The sequence below is a fragment of the Pipistrellus hanaki genome, assembly GCF_964339955.1.
Source record: "Pipistrellus hanaki genome assembly, chromosome: 4".
NCBI classification, from domain to species: domain Eukaryota; kingdom Metazoa; phylum Chordata; class Mammalia; order Chiroptera; family Vespertilionidae; genus Pipistrellus; species Pipistrellus hanaki.
The window spans coordinates 100,041,352-100,057,338 of NC_140506.1; the positions used below are offsets into that span (position 1 = coordinate 100,041,352).

At 44.0% G+C, this 15,987-nt stretch overlaps 1 protein-coding gene across 3 annotated transcripts in view; it reads right to left on the reverse strand.

Moving 5' to 3' along the window:
- USP31 (ubiquitin specific peptidase 31) overlaps positions 1–15,987 on the reverse strand; it is a 73,164-nt gene that overhangs the window by 33,464 nt on the left and 23,713 nt on the right. For 2 of the 3 annotated variants that reach the window (XM_084882701.1, XM_084882700.1), the window contains exons 2-6: positions 7,246–7,383; positions 5,789–5,877; positions 5,607–5,699; positions 4,990–5,125; positions 2,693–2,837 (exon numbers count right to left, since the gene is read on the reverse strand). The exons of the other annotated variant lie outside the window; for it this stretch is intronic. In XM_084882701.1, the coding sequence (XP_084738827.1) occupies positions 2,693–2,837; positions 4,990–5,125; positions 5,607–5,699; positions 5,789–5,877; positions 7,246–7,383 (601 nt within the window). The remainder of the gene's footprint in view (positions 1–2,692; positions 2,838–4,989; positions 5,126–5,606; positions 5,700–5,788; positions 5,878–7,245; positions 7,384–15,987) is intronic. 3 annotated transcript variants of the gene reach the window in all.

Genomic DNA, 15,987 nt, shown 5'->3' on the forward strand with positions numbered 1-15,987 from the left:
CAATGTCATACACCTGAAACTAATATATTATACATCAACTGCAACTTAAAAATAAAAATTTTCATGAAAAAGAAAAGACACTTATCAAAAAATAAAGTAAAAAGATAACCTACAGAATGGGGGAAATTTTTGCAATCAGATATCTGATAAGGGTCTAGTACCCAGCATACATAAGGAACTCTTACAACTCAACAACGAAAAGATAAACAACTCAATTTAAAAATAGAGAAGGGACTTGAACAGACATCTCTCTGAAGAGGATATATAACTGGCCAACAACCACATGAGAAGGTGACGAGCATCATATATCATTAGGAAAATGCAAATAAAAACTCCAATGAGGGGGCGGGCCGGAGCAAGGCTGCAGGGGCTGGAGGTCACATTCTGGCTGCTGGCACTACACAAGGAAGACCACATTCGGGGCAGCATTGCAGCCAGACCCCACACCAGGCTATCCCTGCCATTACCAGGTGGTCCTCAGGGACAGCATGCAGCTCCTGCGGCCGCCCCCCCCCCCGCCCCCCGCCCTCTACAGTACAGTACCACCACCCAAGGAGGTACCAGGATCATCTATGACCGGAAGTTCCTGACAGCGTGTCAGAATTCACCTGTGACCAAAACAATCCCATGGGACCTGCCCACTATTCGGGGGGGGTCACTAGCCCTGTAAGTGACGAGTCCCCCACAGAAGCCAGCCAGAACCACCTGTAAAACCCGCAGGTGGTGAAGAGTCACAGTTTGAGATAGACATTTAAAGGACCAGCCATCAGATCAAGCAATGACTCGGGCCTCTCTGGCCCTTCTCCAAAGAGTCACACTGCCAATTATCACCCTGGGCAGACAATGGGTGTGGGGTCAGCCACCCTAATCCTCTGCTCCCTTCAGTCAGGGCACCTGCTGCCCCTTACTCTTGGTGAACACCAGCAGACACCTCTTTATGCCTCCATTCATGCAGGAGCTGGCACCCCAAGGGGAGCGACTCTCAAGAGACACATCCTGCAGTCTGAGCCAGGAAGTGGGACTTGGAGGACCCCTTCTGAATGACCATTCTGCTCCCTTCCGCTGAGGGCACACCACCCATTTGCTAGGTTTGTGTGCTTGGGGAAGTTGCCCTCCCCTACTTCCTCAACAGAGGAAATAAAAGCCACCTTTGCCCTTGGGCAAAAACAAAAAAACACATATAATGAGAGCCGAAACCAGTTTGGCTCAGTGGATAGTGTGTCAGCCTGCGGACTGAAAGGTCCCAGGTTCGATTCCAGACAAGGGCATGTACCTTGGTTGCAGGCACATCCCCAGTAGGGGGTGTGCAAGAGGCAGCTGATTGATGATTCTCTCTCATCGATGTTTCTAACTCTCTATACCTCTCTCTTCCTCTCTGTAAAAAAATCAATAAATCTTAAAAATCAAACAAACAAACAAACAAAAAAACCCCACAAAATGAGATATTACTTCACACTCACTAGGATGGCCACAATAAAAAAACAGAAAATAAAAAATGTTGACAAGAATCAAAAGAAATTGTAACCCTCATCTATTTGTTGTGAGAAATAAAGACAATGTAGCTGCCATGGAAAACAGTTTGATAGTTCCTCAGAAAGTTAAAGAGAATTACCATATGCCCTGGCATTTCCACTTCTAGTTATATAACCCAAAAGAAATGAAAAGAGGTTATTAAAAAAAAATTTATACATGAATAGTCACAGCAGGACTACTTAATAATGGCCAAAAGATAGAAACAACCCAAATGTCTACTGACAGATAAATAGGCAAACAAAATGTGGTCCATACATGTAATGGAATAATATTAAGCCATAAAAAGGAATGAAGGACTGATACACACTGTAGCATGGATGAGCCTTGAAACAATGCTAAAGGACAGAAGTCTGTCACAAAAGGTGACATGCTCTATGATTCCATTCATGTCTAGATGAGGGGAATGTATCGAGACAGAAAGTGATTGCTTGGGGGGGGGGGGGAGAAAGGGATTCTTGGGGAGACAAGGGGAGATGGGGAAAGTTTAAAGCATGCAACATGTTTGTGTCAGATTTCTTAAAAGCAAGTATCAAGAGAAGGTTTCTACATTAAAGGTTTTAGAATTTAGAAACTGAGCATCAAGAGTTGGTAAGCACAATACAAAAAGAAATTTACAGCAATACATAAATAATTCGAGTAATAAGGTGGCAAAGGGTCCACAGAAGGGAGAAAACAGTCTCAGAAATGTTAGGAGTTCAGGTAATATCCTTGCCTAAAGCAGTAAGAACTGTCCTCTTCTAGGAAAATATGTTACCATAAAATTTATATCATTACTAGAGGCCTGGTGCATGAATTTCATACACCGGTAGGGTGCCTAGGCCTGGCCGAGGATCAGGGCCAATTGGAGCCTTCCAGCTGCTAACCAGGGCCTTCCTTCGCCGGCTGCCAACTGCTGGCTGGAGCCTTCCTTGGTTCCGCACCACCCCCTGGTGGTCAGCGCACATCATAGTGAGCGATCAAACTCCTGGTCTCCTGGTTGAACTCCCGAGGAGATAATTTGCATATTAGCCTTTTATATATAGATAGATATAAAAATGTGTTATGTGTATTTTACCACAATTTTAAAAATGATGCTATCATGTAACAGACATCTGAAAAGGCAGCAGTGGTTGACCCATACACCTATTATGTGGCATTATGGAAATATATGCTCATTTACCTCTCTGACTGAGAATTCCTTCAGGCCTGAATATTTCTGGAGTCTCAAAGGCAAAAATGGAGTCGCTTTCGTGGACTGTTTCCAGGTCATCTGTGTCACAAAAGGAACGGTGGAACCCGTCATAGTACATTTCTGTTAACACAATCTAAAAATGGGGAAAATGTAAATAACTGAATAAGTAGGAAGTCAATATGAATGGATCTCCAAATTCTCCATGAATTTCCCCAGACCATCAGGACCTAACTTGTGAGGCCTCTGACACATCACAGGGCCCACATTATTTTCCTTTAATAAGAGTATCTTGGAAGCACAGCATCTCGTCACTGAAGAGCAATGTATTTTATTCTCAGAATGTGGTGGCACTAAATCCAGAGTTCCTCTGAGTTCTGGTGGAGAAGAGACCAGGAGATGGTAGTTACCCCAGTTTCACAGGGGAAGAAACTAGAAAAGGCAGTGACCTGCCTGAGGTGATACAAATATTCAATCTCTGGCAATGACAGAGTCCACATCTGGCTCCAAGATTGACTCCTACATCATTAAACTTTCTTATTTCCAGATTAAAAAATGTCAAATAACCATCAATATTTGTATTAGGAAAAAATGTAAACCCACTCAAATGTCTAACAATAGGAGCTACTTAAATATATTATAGCCCTACTGGAATGATAAAGCTATTATAAAGAATGAGCTATAAATAACTGCATTAACATGAAAAAAAAATCTCCTAAGTAAATAAGAAGCAAGGTAACGAACAATGAGTTCATTTTTATAAAACAATAAATGTATACTCACAGGAAAAAAACAGAAATGAATTTACAGTATAAAATTAAAGTTGGTAACCCTAGTTCTTAGATACTTTATATGAGATACTTTTAAGTTTTGTTTCTGAAATGGTTGAGTTTGCACAGTAACTCAGAAAGACAAAAGATGGGTAAAACAATGGAGACATTCAGGGACTTGGTTACATGCTCAGCAGCACTGTCTAGTGGAAAAGCACTGCATTGGTTGGGCATGAGGAGGTTCCAGTCCCGGCCTGCCACCAATCAGCCCTGTGACCTTGAACAAGTCACATGGTTTTTCTGAGCCTCCTTCCAATGAAGGGTTCAGACTGGACCCCTTTGGTTTCCTTTACTAACACAAACATAATGAGTCTGTGAGGTGACAGGGGATGGTGGCAGTGTCCACAAACAGTCCAAGGAAAATACTCCTGGCATATGTTCTGTCCAGGACTTTAATGACCACATTGTTTTTCTGCAGGCGAACATGTACACATAAGTCACTTTCTCCAGCAAGAACAATGAGGTCAAAAAAACTTATAATTGTATCACTCATCCAAAGTGCATGCAAAAAGAACCAGACATTACTGAGAGCTTTAAAGAAACAACGAGATTTGCCTTGGACACACACCCAAGTCTCCCTCCCTCTCTGCCTTTCCCCTTATCTTGAAGAAAAAAAGCGAATCAATGTGCTCTTAAGTATAAGGAAAAATGTAAACACTTTATAAATGTACCAGTGCTGGGTCTATGAAAATGTGTGATATTTGCTTCTTAGGGCAACACTACTATTTGTTTTACTGTAATAACTTCCGAAATGAGGCTGTTGGCAGTCCAAGTACATAAGAGCTTTCCTATGAAAGTATGGAAGCTTCCAGAAGTGATCTACTCAGTCATTGAATCATCTTTCCTTAGTAAATCCTAATAGGGAATGTTTTTCCAAATAAACTCATAATAGTGAACTGAATAAAGAATGTATGCAAAAATATGTCATGCCACAAACAGGCCAATTAAAATACCAAAAATTTACCCAAAATGATAGGAATACACAAATTTCTTTTTCTTTCTAAATAAAGTAAGAGATGGGTCCAGCTCTAACCAGAGAACAAACAGAGCTGAGCATCTATATGCAGGAACTAGCCAGATACCCGATCTAATCACATGATGGCAAAGGGTTGTCAAGAGCCACTGCTCACGCTCTCTAAGCCTCTTTGGCTTTCAAATCCCACAGGGATGTTCTTCCCATATAAGCCTCCATCCAGATGATTAAGAGGGCTAAGTAATTATAAATAAAGTCACAGCTTTTCCTTTTAAAATTGTACTAGTACACACAATTTAAGAAACATGGAAAGGTTTTAAGTACAGTTTTCTTCTCTGAGTCTTAATTTTCCTTTTCCTCACCACAGAAGCAACTGGTTTGACATTTCTATCTAACCGTACTTGGCAGAGAACTGTTAAAAATCCCCGGAGGACAGAAAGCACCCTTCCGGGCTCCTTGTGCAGTCAGTGTTCGCAGGCGTATACCTGGTCAGTGGGGATCTTTGTTTCCAGAGACACTGCTTCCCGAAGTCTGGCGACAGTCCCAGACAGAGGCACGGCCACGCCAATCCGCATGCAGTGTGAACACTTTCCTTGATACACTACGGTGACATAGAGAGGCCTGTACAGATCAAAGTCACATCTTCTTATTAGTTGCTTATTTCAACTAAAATATAGAAGCAAAACACACCTGATTGGAAATCAACATAAAACTGAAGTTAACAATAATTAAGAGACCTCTGGAAAAGTAAGCTTCAAAAAACAAAAGTATAACATATCAATACTTGGAAGTCTTGAGAAACAGTTCAAATAAAGCAATTAACTAAAAGTGCAAGGTGAGGTTCTAGGGAATCTAAAAGGCACTCAACAGCCTTTCTCTTTCCCCATGCTGTGGATGATGACCAAGTGAACACACACACCTGTCGCATGCACCCTGCAATCTCAAACAGGCATGCATAAATTCCTGCAAGGTTTTAACAATGCTGGTAAGTAACATGTCATTAATCCCATTACTTGTCTAAATAAGTAAGCCTACAAGAGCCTACAGAGGAAAAGGAACACAGAGAAATGTGCCATTTTAATTTTATTAAATCTGTTCTTACCTTGTGTAGGGTAGAGGAATTGGCAAAGAAATGCAGAGGAAAGGGTCAAAAGTGTTGCTCTGCTTCTGACAATGAGGACATGTCAGGGAGGATCTTCAAAAAACAAAATGTAAGACAACCACATTACAATCACCTACAACCACATACGCAGGCAACATAAAGGAAATTTAATTTGCTCATACCTGTATTGGGCTTGAAAAAGTTCTTGTACAAAAGTGCTACAGACAGGAAAAGATGGTCCCTCAGGCATCATATCAGACTCTGATGGTGGCTTAAAAGAAGAAAGTACAATTTCACAGACTGAAAGTACCAATTATTGACTGAAGATGACCCTGAAAGTGGCACAAATGTCCCTGACTTCTTATTCAGCTATGCATCGGGTCCAGATGTTCCAGGGAAAGGTATCTGCTAAAGGAACCAGAACACAGCTGCCAGGACGTGGGTCACAGAACTCATCTCTTCACAGCCCTCCCACATCTCCGTCTCTCCAGCCCCTCCAGGCGGTTCCTCCAATCTCCCTCCAACTCTCAATGTCCTGCTCTAACCTCTGCCAGGAATTAATCCCGACCACGGAGTTCCTAGCATGTGTTAGCTGCTGATGTGGGTACTTAGTCACTCTACTTCTTTTCACTAACCTTTCCATGTCTCTCCACTAACAGTCACCAAGGACCTGCGGTTACATGCAGAGAGCACGGAAGAGGGCTTTAGGGTGCAAAAATAAGACACACTTCCTCTGAGTCTGGTAGGGGAGAGAGTCAGCTACAAGCATAGAGTTCTATGACAGAACAGTGTTCGGGCACAAAAGGACCTTGAATTGGAATAATTTAACAACTTACCGAAACAAGAAATTTAAATTTTGAGGTACTGAGCAGAATTACCAAAAACTTTAAAAGCTGCAAAAGAAAGGCAACTCTTTTTTTTCCTTTTAAATATTTTGTATTCATTTTTTTACAGAGAGGAAGGGAGAGGGATAGAGAGCTAGAAACATCGATGAGAGAGAATCATCGATCAGCTGCCTCTTGCACAGCCCCTACTGGGAATATGCCCGCAACCAAGGTACATGCCCCTTGACAGGAACTGAACCTGGGACCTTTCAGTCCGCAGGCTGACGCTCTATCCACTGAGCCAAACCGGTTTCGGCAAGAAAGGCAACTCTTTATCTTAATTACTTCCATTATAAAAATCATTTTACCCATCATAGTGAAGCTACATGCATAAAAATTGAGGATAAATCACTCTCAGTACGAATATTCTGGGGTTCAGTTCCTACACTTGTTCCTGTTTAACTATGTCCATTCCAGTGATCTAGGCTATGGGTCTCACTGGACTAGAAAGCAAGTGTTTACTTTAATAACAGTGTAGTGAGGTGGAACCACTTAATTTTAGTCTAAAGTTACTCATATAGGCAAACGTGTGCCCTCTCATTAGACTGTAAACTCCTGGACGGTGCCTTTGCACCTCAGGCTCCCAACACAGTAGCCAGTGTGAGAAATCCTCTAAGTGCCCATGAAACTTACCCTCCCCTGGAGCTCACTCAATGCCATCACAGTAACTAAGTGCAGACTGCAACAGCTCCTGAGAGGGTTGGGAGAAGGGACCCTGGGCCCTGCTCCCTGGCTGCTGGGCGGGGCACCCTCACCTTCACAGGAGGCTGGCCGCTCTGCTTCACTGCATGATTGAGGTCTTCGTGAACTCGGTCCAAAAGCCACAGCAGAAACTCCTGGGCATCGTGCTGGGAATTCCCCCGGTACTGCAGGGCATTCTTTGACACAATACTCTGGATAGACACATAAATCAGCACGAAGAGTGTGAGTCCCAGCTCTGTGATAAACTGCTCCACTTCCCAAAGAGGGAGGGATGCAAGCTCTCAGGGTGTTAGAGGACTCCCCCGGAAGAGCAATGTAAAAGCAGGTGCTAAAAACAACTAAAAAACAACAGAGAACAGGTGCTCGCTGTAAATTCACCCCCACGAACAGGCACCGAACACCTAAATGTGCCTATCCCACTTTTAGGAATACAGCTAAAGGAAACCAACATCATATATATTGAGTAAATAAATGGGAGGAAGAGACGAATCTTCCTTATAGAAGACTTCCAAATAATGTATTTCACTAATGCCCCTCCAGGAGTTGGACTTTGAGAATGGGCTTTGATAGTGTCCTGCTTTCAAAGACTCGGATATGGGAGCAGGTAGCCAGGGAAAGGCTAAGCTGAACTTAAGTAAGATCATGGGCTCTGGAGCATGTAGCCTTGGTCCAAATTCTGTCCTGCCTCTTACTATGTGGGAGGTCTGGGCTAACTTCCCTCCAAAGTGGAAAGGACAATGATTTAGTGTGATGGTTAAGTGAGAACGCATGCAAAACATTTCACATGTAAATGAGTAAAAGCACTCAAATTCTGACTATGAATATTGGACTTGTAAAGTAGGGAGACAACTACACAAAGCGAAAGCAGTTCAGACAAATGAAATGATGAGGCATGAGATAATGGGGGTCTGAGCTAAAGCATGAGGGCAGAAATGTGAGGCCAAATCTGAGATTTCGAAATTAAATACGTAGAATCAATAGAACTGGGTGAGTTAATGGATGTGGGAAGTGAGGAAGAAGGCATTAGTGCCACCCAGGTGTCTATCTGGATGATGCTCAACTGGCGGTACCTGCATCAAGACACAATAAAAAGGGAGAAGTCTGGGAAAGAGAGTGATGAGTTAGTTCCCTTTCAGATCCACTGCATTCGCAGCTCTGCAGAACCTCCACGTAGAAGTCTCTGGTAAACAAGTGAAAAATACAGATCTGGGCTCCATGGAAGTCTGTGCTAAGGACAAGATTTGGAAATCACCAGATGAGTGGTAGTTAAAACCATTGAGTATGTCTGATCACCCAGACATAATCATGAGATGGAGCCCAGAGGACAGCTACAATATATTTAGGGAAGACCAAAAAAGTCATCAAAGATGTGGCAAAAAAAATCAGGAGAATGGAGACCCCAAGAGTCAAGAGAAGAGAGCCAGGCAGAAAGTGATCAATAGTATTCAAAGTTGAAGGATGAAGTAAACCAAAGAAATAAAAGCTGTCCATTGTAGTTTTCCAATAAAGATCACGGTAACAGAAATTAAAAGGGGATAGATTTTTAATTTGATTATGAAAAGAAGCACCACAACTTGATGGTCAATTAGATGTCAATGAAACAAAGATAATTTACGAAGATTCAAATTTATGAAGGAAAAGCTCAGGACAAAAATGAGATCATATTGAGGTGTCATGGGCAAAACTTACTACTGATGAAGCGAGCAAGGAAAAGGGAGGGCCCTGAAGACAAACAAGGATGTCGCCTGGATGCCCTCTCAGACGCAGTACACAGAGGAGAGAGGCTATCCTCACCCCAGTTTCCTGGGGGGGGAGGGGGGGGGCGGGTTCCACCACAGGACAAAACCTCTACCCGAGTCAGGTGCCACCCAAATCACCAAGTCCAACTTTTTCTTTCTCAGCCCTCACCTTATTCAGTCTCCCTGTAGCAGTTTCTAATCTTGGTATCTTTCTTAATTTTGAAATGACTTGGTCTGTGGCCTTATGTTCTCATTTAGGAGAATCAAAACTAGAGCCATCGGTATGGACATTGCAAGAAGGTGAGCTACAAAAGAAAGAGAATTCCTAGTAAAGGAATGGATCAAGAAAAAACACCAGCACTAGCCACACTGACTCAGGATGGAAGAGAAACAAGTGACTGGTGGCGCTACCTTGCGGGAGACACCACATTTTCAGTGTCTGACTTAGGCGGACAATGATGCTGGAACAGCAGAAGACTGCAGCACTTTGGACACGTTATGTTTGAGGTACCTACAGGATCCCAAGTGAGGTTAAGTGTGGTGCTCAGGAAGACACCTGAGCTGGAAGTTAAATCAGAGAATCATATCCCTATCCTGTGAGCAGAGGCAATAACCCAGCCAGGGCAGAACCTTGAAGAATGCTAGCACAGAAGGTACAAGTCACAGAAAAGAAGCCAAAAAGATAAGAGAATGGCAGCACACAGACAGAGGGAGGGGAAACCTCCAGGGGATGAAAGCAACAAAGTCAACTACTGCAGGAAAGTCAAGACAGGCAGGGAGACAGGTCCTTTGAATGGCAAATGAAGAGGTTGCCTGCCTGTGCAATTTCAGTGGAGCAGACAGGGAGGGTGAAAGAAGACCACTCTTCATAGCCAAGAAGCTGAGTTTTGAAAGGAAGGAGAAAAGATGCTGTGACCCCCTAGAGGGGGACTGAGTGACACAGCAGAGGCACTTATAGGTGAGGGTAGAAGCTAACTGAAAAGAGACACCTGAAGAAAGGCGATGCTTTTTCTTTTTTTCTTTTTTTTTTTGTATTGGTTTTAAAGAGAGGAAAGAGAGAGAGAATAGGAGAGAAACTTCATTGTGAGAAACATCTACCAGTTGCCTACTTCCTGCACCCGCTCTGACCACGGATCCAAATCTGCAATCCAGGTTTGTGCCCTGACCAGGGATCGAGCATGCCACCTTTTGGTGTATGGGACAACTCGCCAACCAAGTGAGCCACCTGGCCAAGACAAGAAAGGTGATTCTTCAGTAAGCGGAGAAGGAAGGATTCAGAATAGGTAAACTGCCTTAAAAAGGAAGTGGGAGAGACAGAAACAGGTAAGAATATGTAATGGTTCGGAGAAGTTACAGACAGGAAGGTGGGGAAGTTTGATGTGTATTGTTTGTGGAGGAAGCAGAGGACAACTGGCAAGAGGAAGTCTTGGGTACAGCAAGGGTAGAAACAAGTATCTTGGCACACCGCTGGGTACACAAATGGCCAGAAGCATGACCAGCTTCTGTTGGGGACCCTCTCTCACTGTTTCCAATGAGGGAGCAGGGGAAGTCCTCAGCATCTGCATTCTAAGGAACAGATTAGCCTAACCTCAATGCTTCATTATATATCAGAGCAAATATTTATGGACAATGTCATCAAATTTCAGGGTGGAGTCAATATTAAGTTCTTTATCAGGCTTGCATTCAACTTGATTTATGCTTCCTGCCACTATCACTTCAACTCATCCAGCATTTACCCCAAATCACTATGTCCCAGGGGCTGTGCTAAAGCCGCTCAGCAAGATTCTTGTGGGGCACGATGAAACAGGCCACCGGCACTTCCACAGCCCTCTGCAACTGGGGCAGACTGCGCTGGGTCCACCTCACCCTCAGTCATCACATCACAAACTGCCGGCAAGGTCACAGGAGACCTCACTGCACACACAGACACAAAGGCTCCTCTTTCAGCGCCCAGTCCCCTCAGCCACACACACACACACACACACACACACACACACACACAGGGCAGCACGACAGGGCCCGCCCCCGGGCAGATGAGGCTGCTCCTTGTGCCTGCCCCAGTCCCCTCAGGTCCCCAGCCGGCCCTGGGCTCAGGTAACCAGAACAGGGGAAGCAGCAGAGGTGTGATGGGGCTGTCGCCTTCCTCACCTGAGGGCTCCTAGACTGAGAGAGGGCAGGCCAGGCTGAGGGAAGTCCCCCTCCAGTACATGGATTTTCATACACTGGGCTTCTAGTAATCTAATAACCAGCCTTAGTATGTTATAGGAGAAAGAAAAGTAATAGGGGTCAAAAAAAAAAACCAGGGAGACTGGGCGGTGTGGCTATGATTTAATGTCGTCCCAGGCACCAGGAGATCACCAGTTCAATCCCTGGTCAGGGCACGTGCCCAGGTTGCAGCTCGATCTCCCAGTAGGAGGTATGCAGGAGGGCAGCCGATTGATGCTTCTCTTCCTCTCCTTCTCCCTCTCCCTCTTTTAAAATCAATAAAAAATATATTTAATTTTTTTTTAAAAAGATAGTCACAAAATGTTGGATATGTTTTTATAAAAAAAAGAAAAAATGAGTTATTTCTGGTACAGAGTTCCTTAACCTTTATAGACACAGAGTAACTCAAATCAAGATATCCCTGCATCCAAGTTCTCATGACCCAAATTCGGGAACTAAACAGACATGGAAAACAAGAGCTATCTGACTGCTGTAAAACTAACTTTGAAGATTAAACAAACTTGTATGTACCACAAAGACATGGTGACAAATTCACTGCTTAGGATACAGACTAGGAAAAGGCATATATCTTGTCTAAAAGGGTTGAGAATGGATTACTCCAGTTAAATAAATTATAACTAAAAGTAGAAGTATGGTCAAGAGCATTAGAGCCGGGATAAAAGGATGAAATATAAAAAAAGAAATTACGACAGTGGTTCAGCGAGATGAACAAGGAGCCAAGACTTCCCAACAGACAATAAGCTATACAGGAACAAAACAGAGCAACAAGAAAAGACCCCCAAGTATGTGACAGTGGTCAGGAGTTCCCACTAGAAATGCAATAGGAACAGAGAGACTGGTCCTGAACACCTGAGTTCAAGTCTTCTTTCCACTTTTTACTTAGCATTTCTCTGAGCTTTGGCTATCTTTTCTGCAAAATGGTGATGGCAATATTTTTCTAAAAATATTATTGTGGCGCTTCAATCATAAAGCATCATAAATTCTAAAACTCTGTATGGCTGCTGTTACATAAATTTCAAAAGTCAAGAATAAAGAAAAGACATACCCTCTGGTGCTGTAGGCCACCATATTTGGAAAATCCCAAAGAGAAAGCAAAGGAAAAAATACCTAAGGCTTTGTCACCTGACTCTTGGTTACACATCAGAATCACCTGGGAAATTTTAAAAATAAAGCCATGTCCTGGCAGCAGATACAGGCCTATGGTGGGATCTGATCACCGCCCACTTTTTATCAAGTGTGATTTTTTTTTTAACAATTCACATGGGAAGCTAAGACGGAGAAGGAACATGGCCACACTGGAACAGCTTCTGCAGCTTCACTTCTAAAGCACTCACATTTAGGAGAGGCTCTTTCTACACTGCATTTTATTCATATCATCAGGAAATACAATATCCTATCTGCCTCCACCACTATACAATGATAGGGATATTTTCAATATCCCCTGCCCACACCTAACAAATGCAATGCTTGATACAAAGAGTAACAATTACAGTTAATAGTTGAGTACTTATAATGTATCAGGCATTATACTAATTGTTGATAGGTGTTATTTCCTATAAAATCAACCCCTTGAAAATTCCCTATGCTGTGTAATTATTATTACTAAAACGTTCGAACTCAGAGAAGTGAAGTAACTTGTCCAAAGTTACCATTATTCTTCAACCTCATCTTACGGAAACAGCCTTCAAACCATTCTGTCAATTCCCTTCCCTCATACAACTCAGGAGCACACAGGCCTTGGGGTTCTTCATTCTGAGTGTCAGTTCTCCATGCAGACATAAACCCGTGTAGGAAACTAAACTACAGTTGCACCAAGTCTGAGGCTTCTGGGAGTTTATTTGCTTTTAAACAAATCCTTGTTAATCGGTGTTCATTTTGTTGTAATTTGCATTTTCCCTACAACTGAAATATGGCCCAGAAACAAAAATGCCGTTTAGCTCACTGAGATGTTTAGCTCACTGAGATGTCGTTATCTGAGGCATAATGAGGAATGCAGACTATGTCAGAAGATCAAGTTGCAGCTTGTGAAGGTTTCTGTCCCGCCAGAGTGTCCTGGTTGCGGTTGTGACAGAAAGCCAACAAAAGACAAGGATCTGGCTGTGGAGAACGCGGCCTCCTCTCCTCAGCTAACGCAAGGGGAGTGACAGCTCTGCTGTGAGGAGGAGGTCTGTCCTGCCACAAGGGTGTCTTCTTTTGGGGCCTCTTGCTTTCCAACACAATCTAAGATTCTTCCAAAAATAATGCCTTTCTTTTGTTTTGTTTTTTGAGAAAGAAAAAATTTTGGCTAACAATCAGCACAATCTAAAAAGCTAACACTTAGTCCTGATGTAACTAAAAGGTAGAGTCATACAGTAAGTTTAATATGTTCAACAGTTAAAAGTCAAAAAAGAAAAACTAGAAAATTCATCTAAATATCTAAGAAATTATTATGTACTAGTGGCCCGGTGCACAGATCCGTACACATTGAAAGGACATGAATTAGGTGACGGGGGGAGCAGGACTGGGTGGGTCTGGGTGGGACTGGGCGAGACTGGATGGACATGCCCTGGAGCCAACCTCCCGTGGTCCCTGCCCAGGTCAGCTGTACCTGGGGTGGCACTGTGGCTCAAAGGGTGTCTGCAGAATGAGCAGGGTCCCTCCAGCAGGTGGGGTTCCTCAGCCTGGCCTGCAGGGATCAGGCTGAAACCAGCTCTCTGCAAAGCTGCTGTCGGACAGGCTGTGGAACACAAACGCAGGTGTGCGGGAAACCAGATTCAGGGCTGACAGTGCCCCAGCAACAACATAACCCACGGCCAAAGGTAGAAGCATTTGGCCCCAGCGGGCCCCCGGGAGAAACTGGGCTCCCTCTTCTCTGGTTTCGGGATGTGTCACCCGAGAACCACCGCTGCCAAATCACTGCAGCTCAGCAGCTCCTGCATTGAGCATCTGCCCTCTGGTGGTCAGTGAACGTCATAGCTACTGTTGGACGGACACTGAGCATATTAATATTAGCCTTTTATATATATACTAGGCACCTGTTGCAGGAATATTCCTGCAAGACTTCTGGCAGGCTTCCGCCCCGCCGCCGCCACCACCTCTCCCACCCCTCACCTCACCGTCTCCCTGGCTGTGCGTGCTGCCACCACCACTGCACATCTCGCCCCACCCTCCCACTCCACCACGCCCACCGCCCCCACGGCCATGTGTGCCACCACTGCACACCTCGCCCCACCCCGCACGTGCTGCCAGTGCTTTCCTTCCAGCAGCCACAACCGCCTTGCTTTCCACTTTCCCTCCCTCTTCCTGCTATGCTGTCTTCAGTCTTCACTCCCTCTCTCTGTGTATGCAAATTAACCGCCATCTTTGTTGGGTTGATTTGCATACTTGCTCTGATTGGCTGTTAGGTGTGGTTTGTGTAGCGAAGTGGGTGGTTAATTTGCATATTATTAGGTTAGATTAGAGGTCCAGTTCACAAAATTCATGTACGAAGGAGGGGGTGTCCCTCAGCCCAGCCTGCACCCTCTCCAATGTCTGACTGCCTAGAAATCCCTCTCACAATCCAGGACTGCTGGCTCCCAACCACTCACCTGCCTGACTCCCTGATTGCCCCTAACCACTTCTGCCTGCCAGCCTGATCACCCCCTAACCACTCCTCTGCCAGCCTGATCAGCGCCTAAGTAAGCCCATGCTGGCCCAATTGCCCCTAACTGCCCTCCCCTGCTATCCTGGTTGCCCCTAACTATCCTCTCCTGCTGGCCTGGTCACCCCTAACTGCCCTCCCTTGCCAGCCTGGTCGCCCCTAATTGCCCTTCCCTGCTGGCCTGGTTCCCCCAACTGCCATCCCCTGCAGGCCTGGGCCCCCACAACTGCCCTCCCCTGCTGGCCTGGTTGCCCTCAACTGCCCTCCCCTGCAGGATTGGTTCCCCCCAACTGCCCTCCCCTGCAGGCCTGGTCTCCCTTCCAACTGCCCTCCCCTGCCAGCCTGGTCACTCCTAATTGCTCTCCCCTGCTGGCCTGGTTGCCTCTAACTGCTCTCCCTTGCAGGCCTGGACCTTCCCAACTGCCCTCCCCTGCTGGCCATCTTTGTGTGTTGGAGTGATGTTCAATTTGTATATTACCTTTTTGGATAAATTCCTACTATGGAGTTTTATAGACATGAGAAAGTTAATTTAGAAAACATGAAGAAATAAATAATACAATAAAGTGAAAAAAAAGATACAAAATTATGTAAGAACATGATTTCAAACTTTTAAAATACATTTTAAATAACTCTTGTCTTGTATCTTTTTTAATACACACCAAAGCATTATCTTAGGTGTTATTATCTTAGAATGACAAGTGTTAGGTGATTCTTCTTCACGTGTTTCTGTATTTTGCACATTTTCTAAAATAAATTTGTTGATAACAATAACTAGGTGATACTTAAGAATAATCTGATTATAGCACACCTTGGAATTTTGGCAAGGAACCCCAATCATATGCACTAAGGATGGGGATAGCAAAAATTCATCCCAGTGAAATAGGCAGCACTCCACTGAGAATTTCTTTCTTCTCTGCTAGACAGACCTAGGGAGTCTGACACTACAGTTCTCTGCCCATGTTAATCCTAAACCCAAATCCTAAAGCCAAAAACAAGCTTTGGATCTTATCACTGGAGGGAAAATGTGACAGCATCAAAGAAAAATTAGGGGAAAATAGAGGGGAAAAGAAGAGTTTGTGCCTTTAAATATAATTGTATTTATTTATTTATTTATTTATTTTAATATATTTTATTGATTTTTTACAGAGAGAAAAGGAGAGAGATAGAGAGCTAGAAACATCGATGAAAGAGAAACATTGACCAGCTGCCTC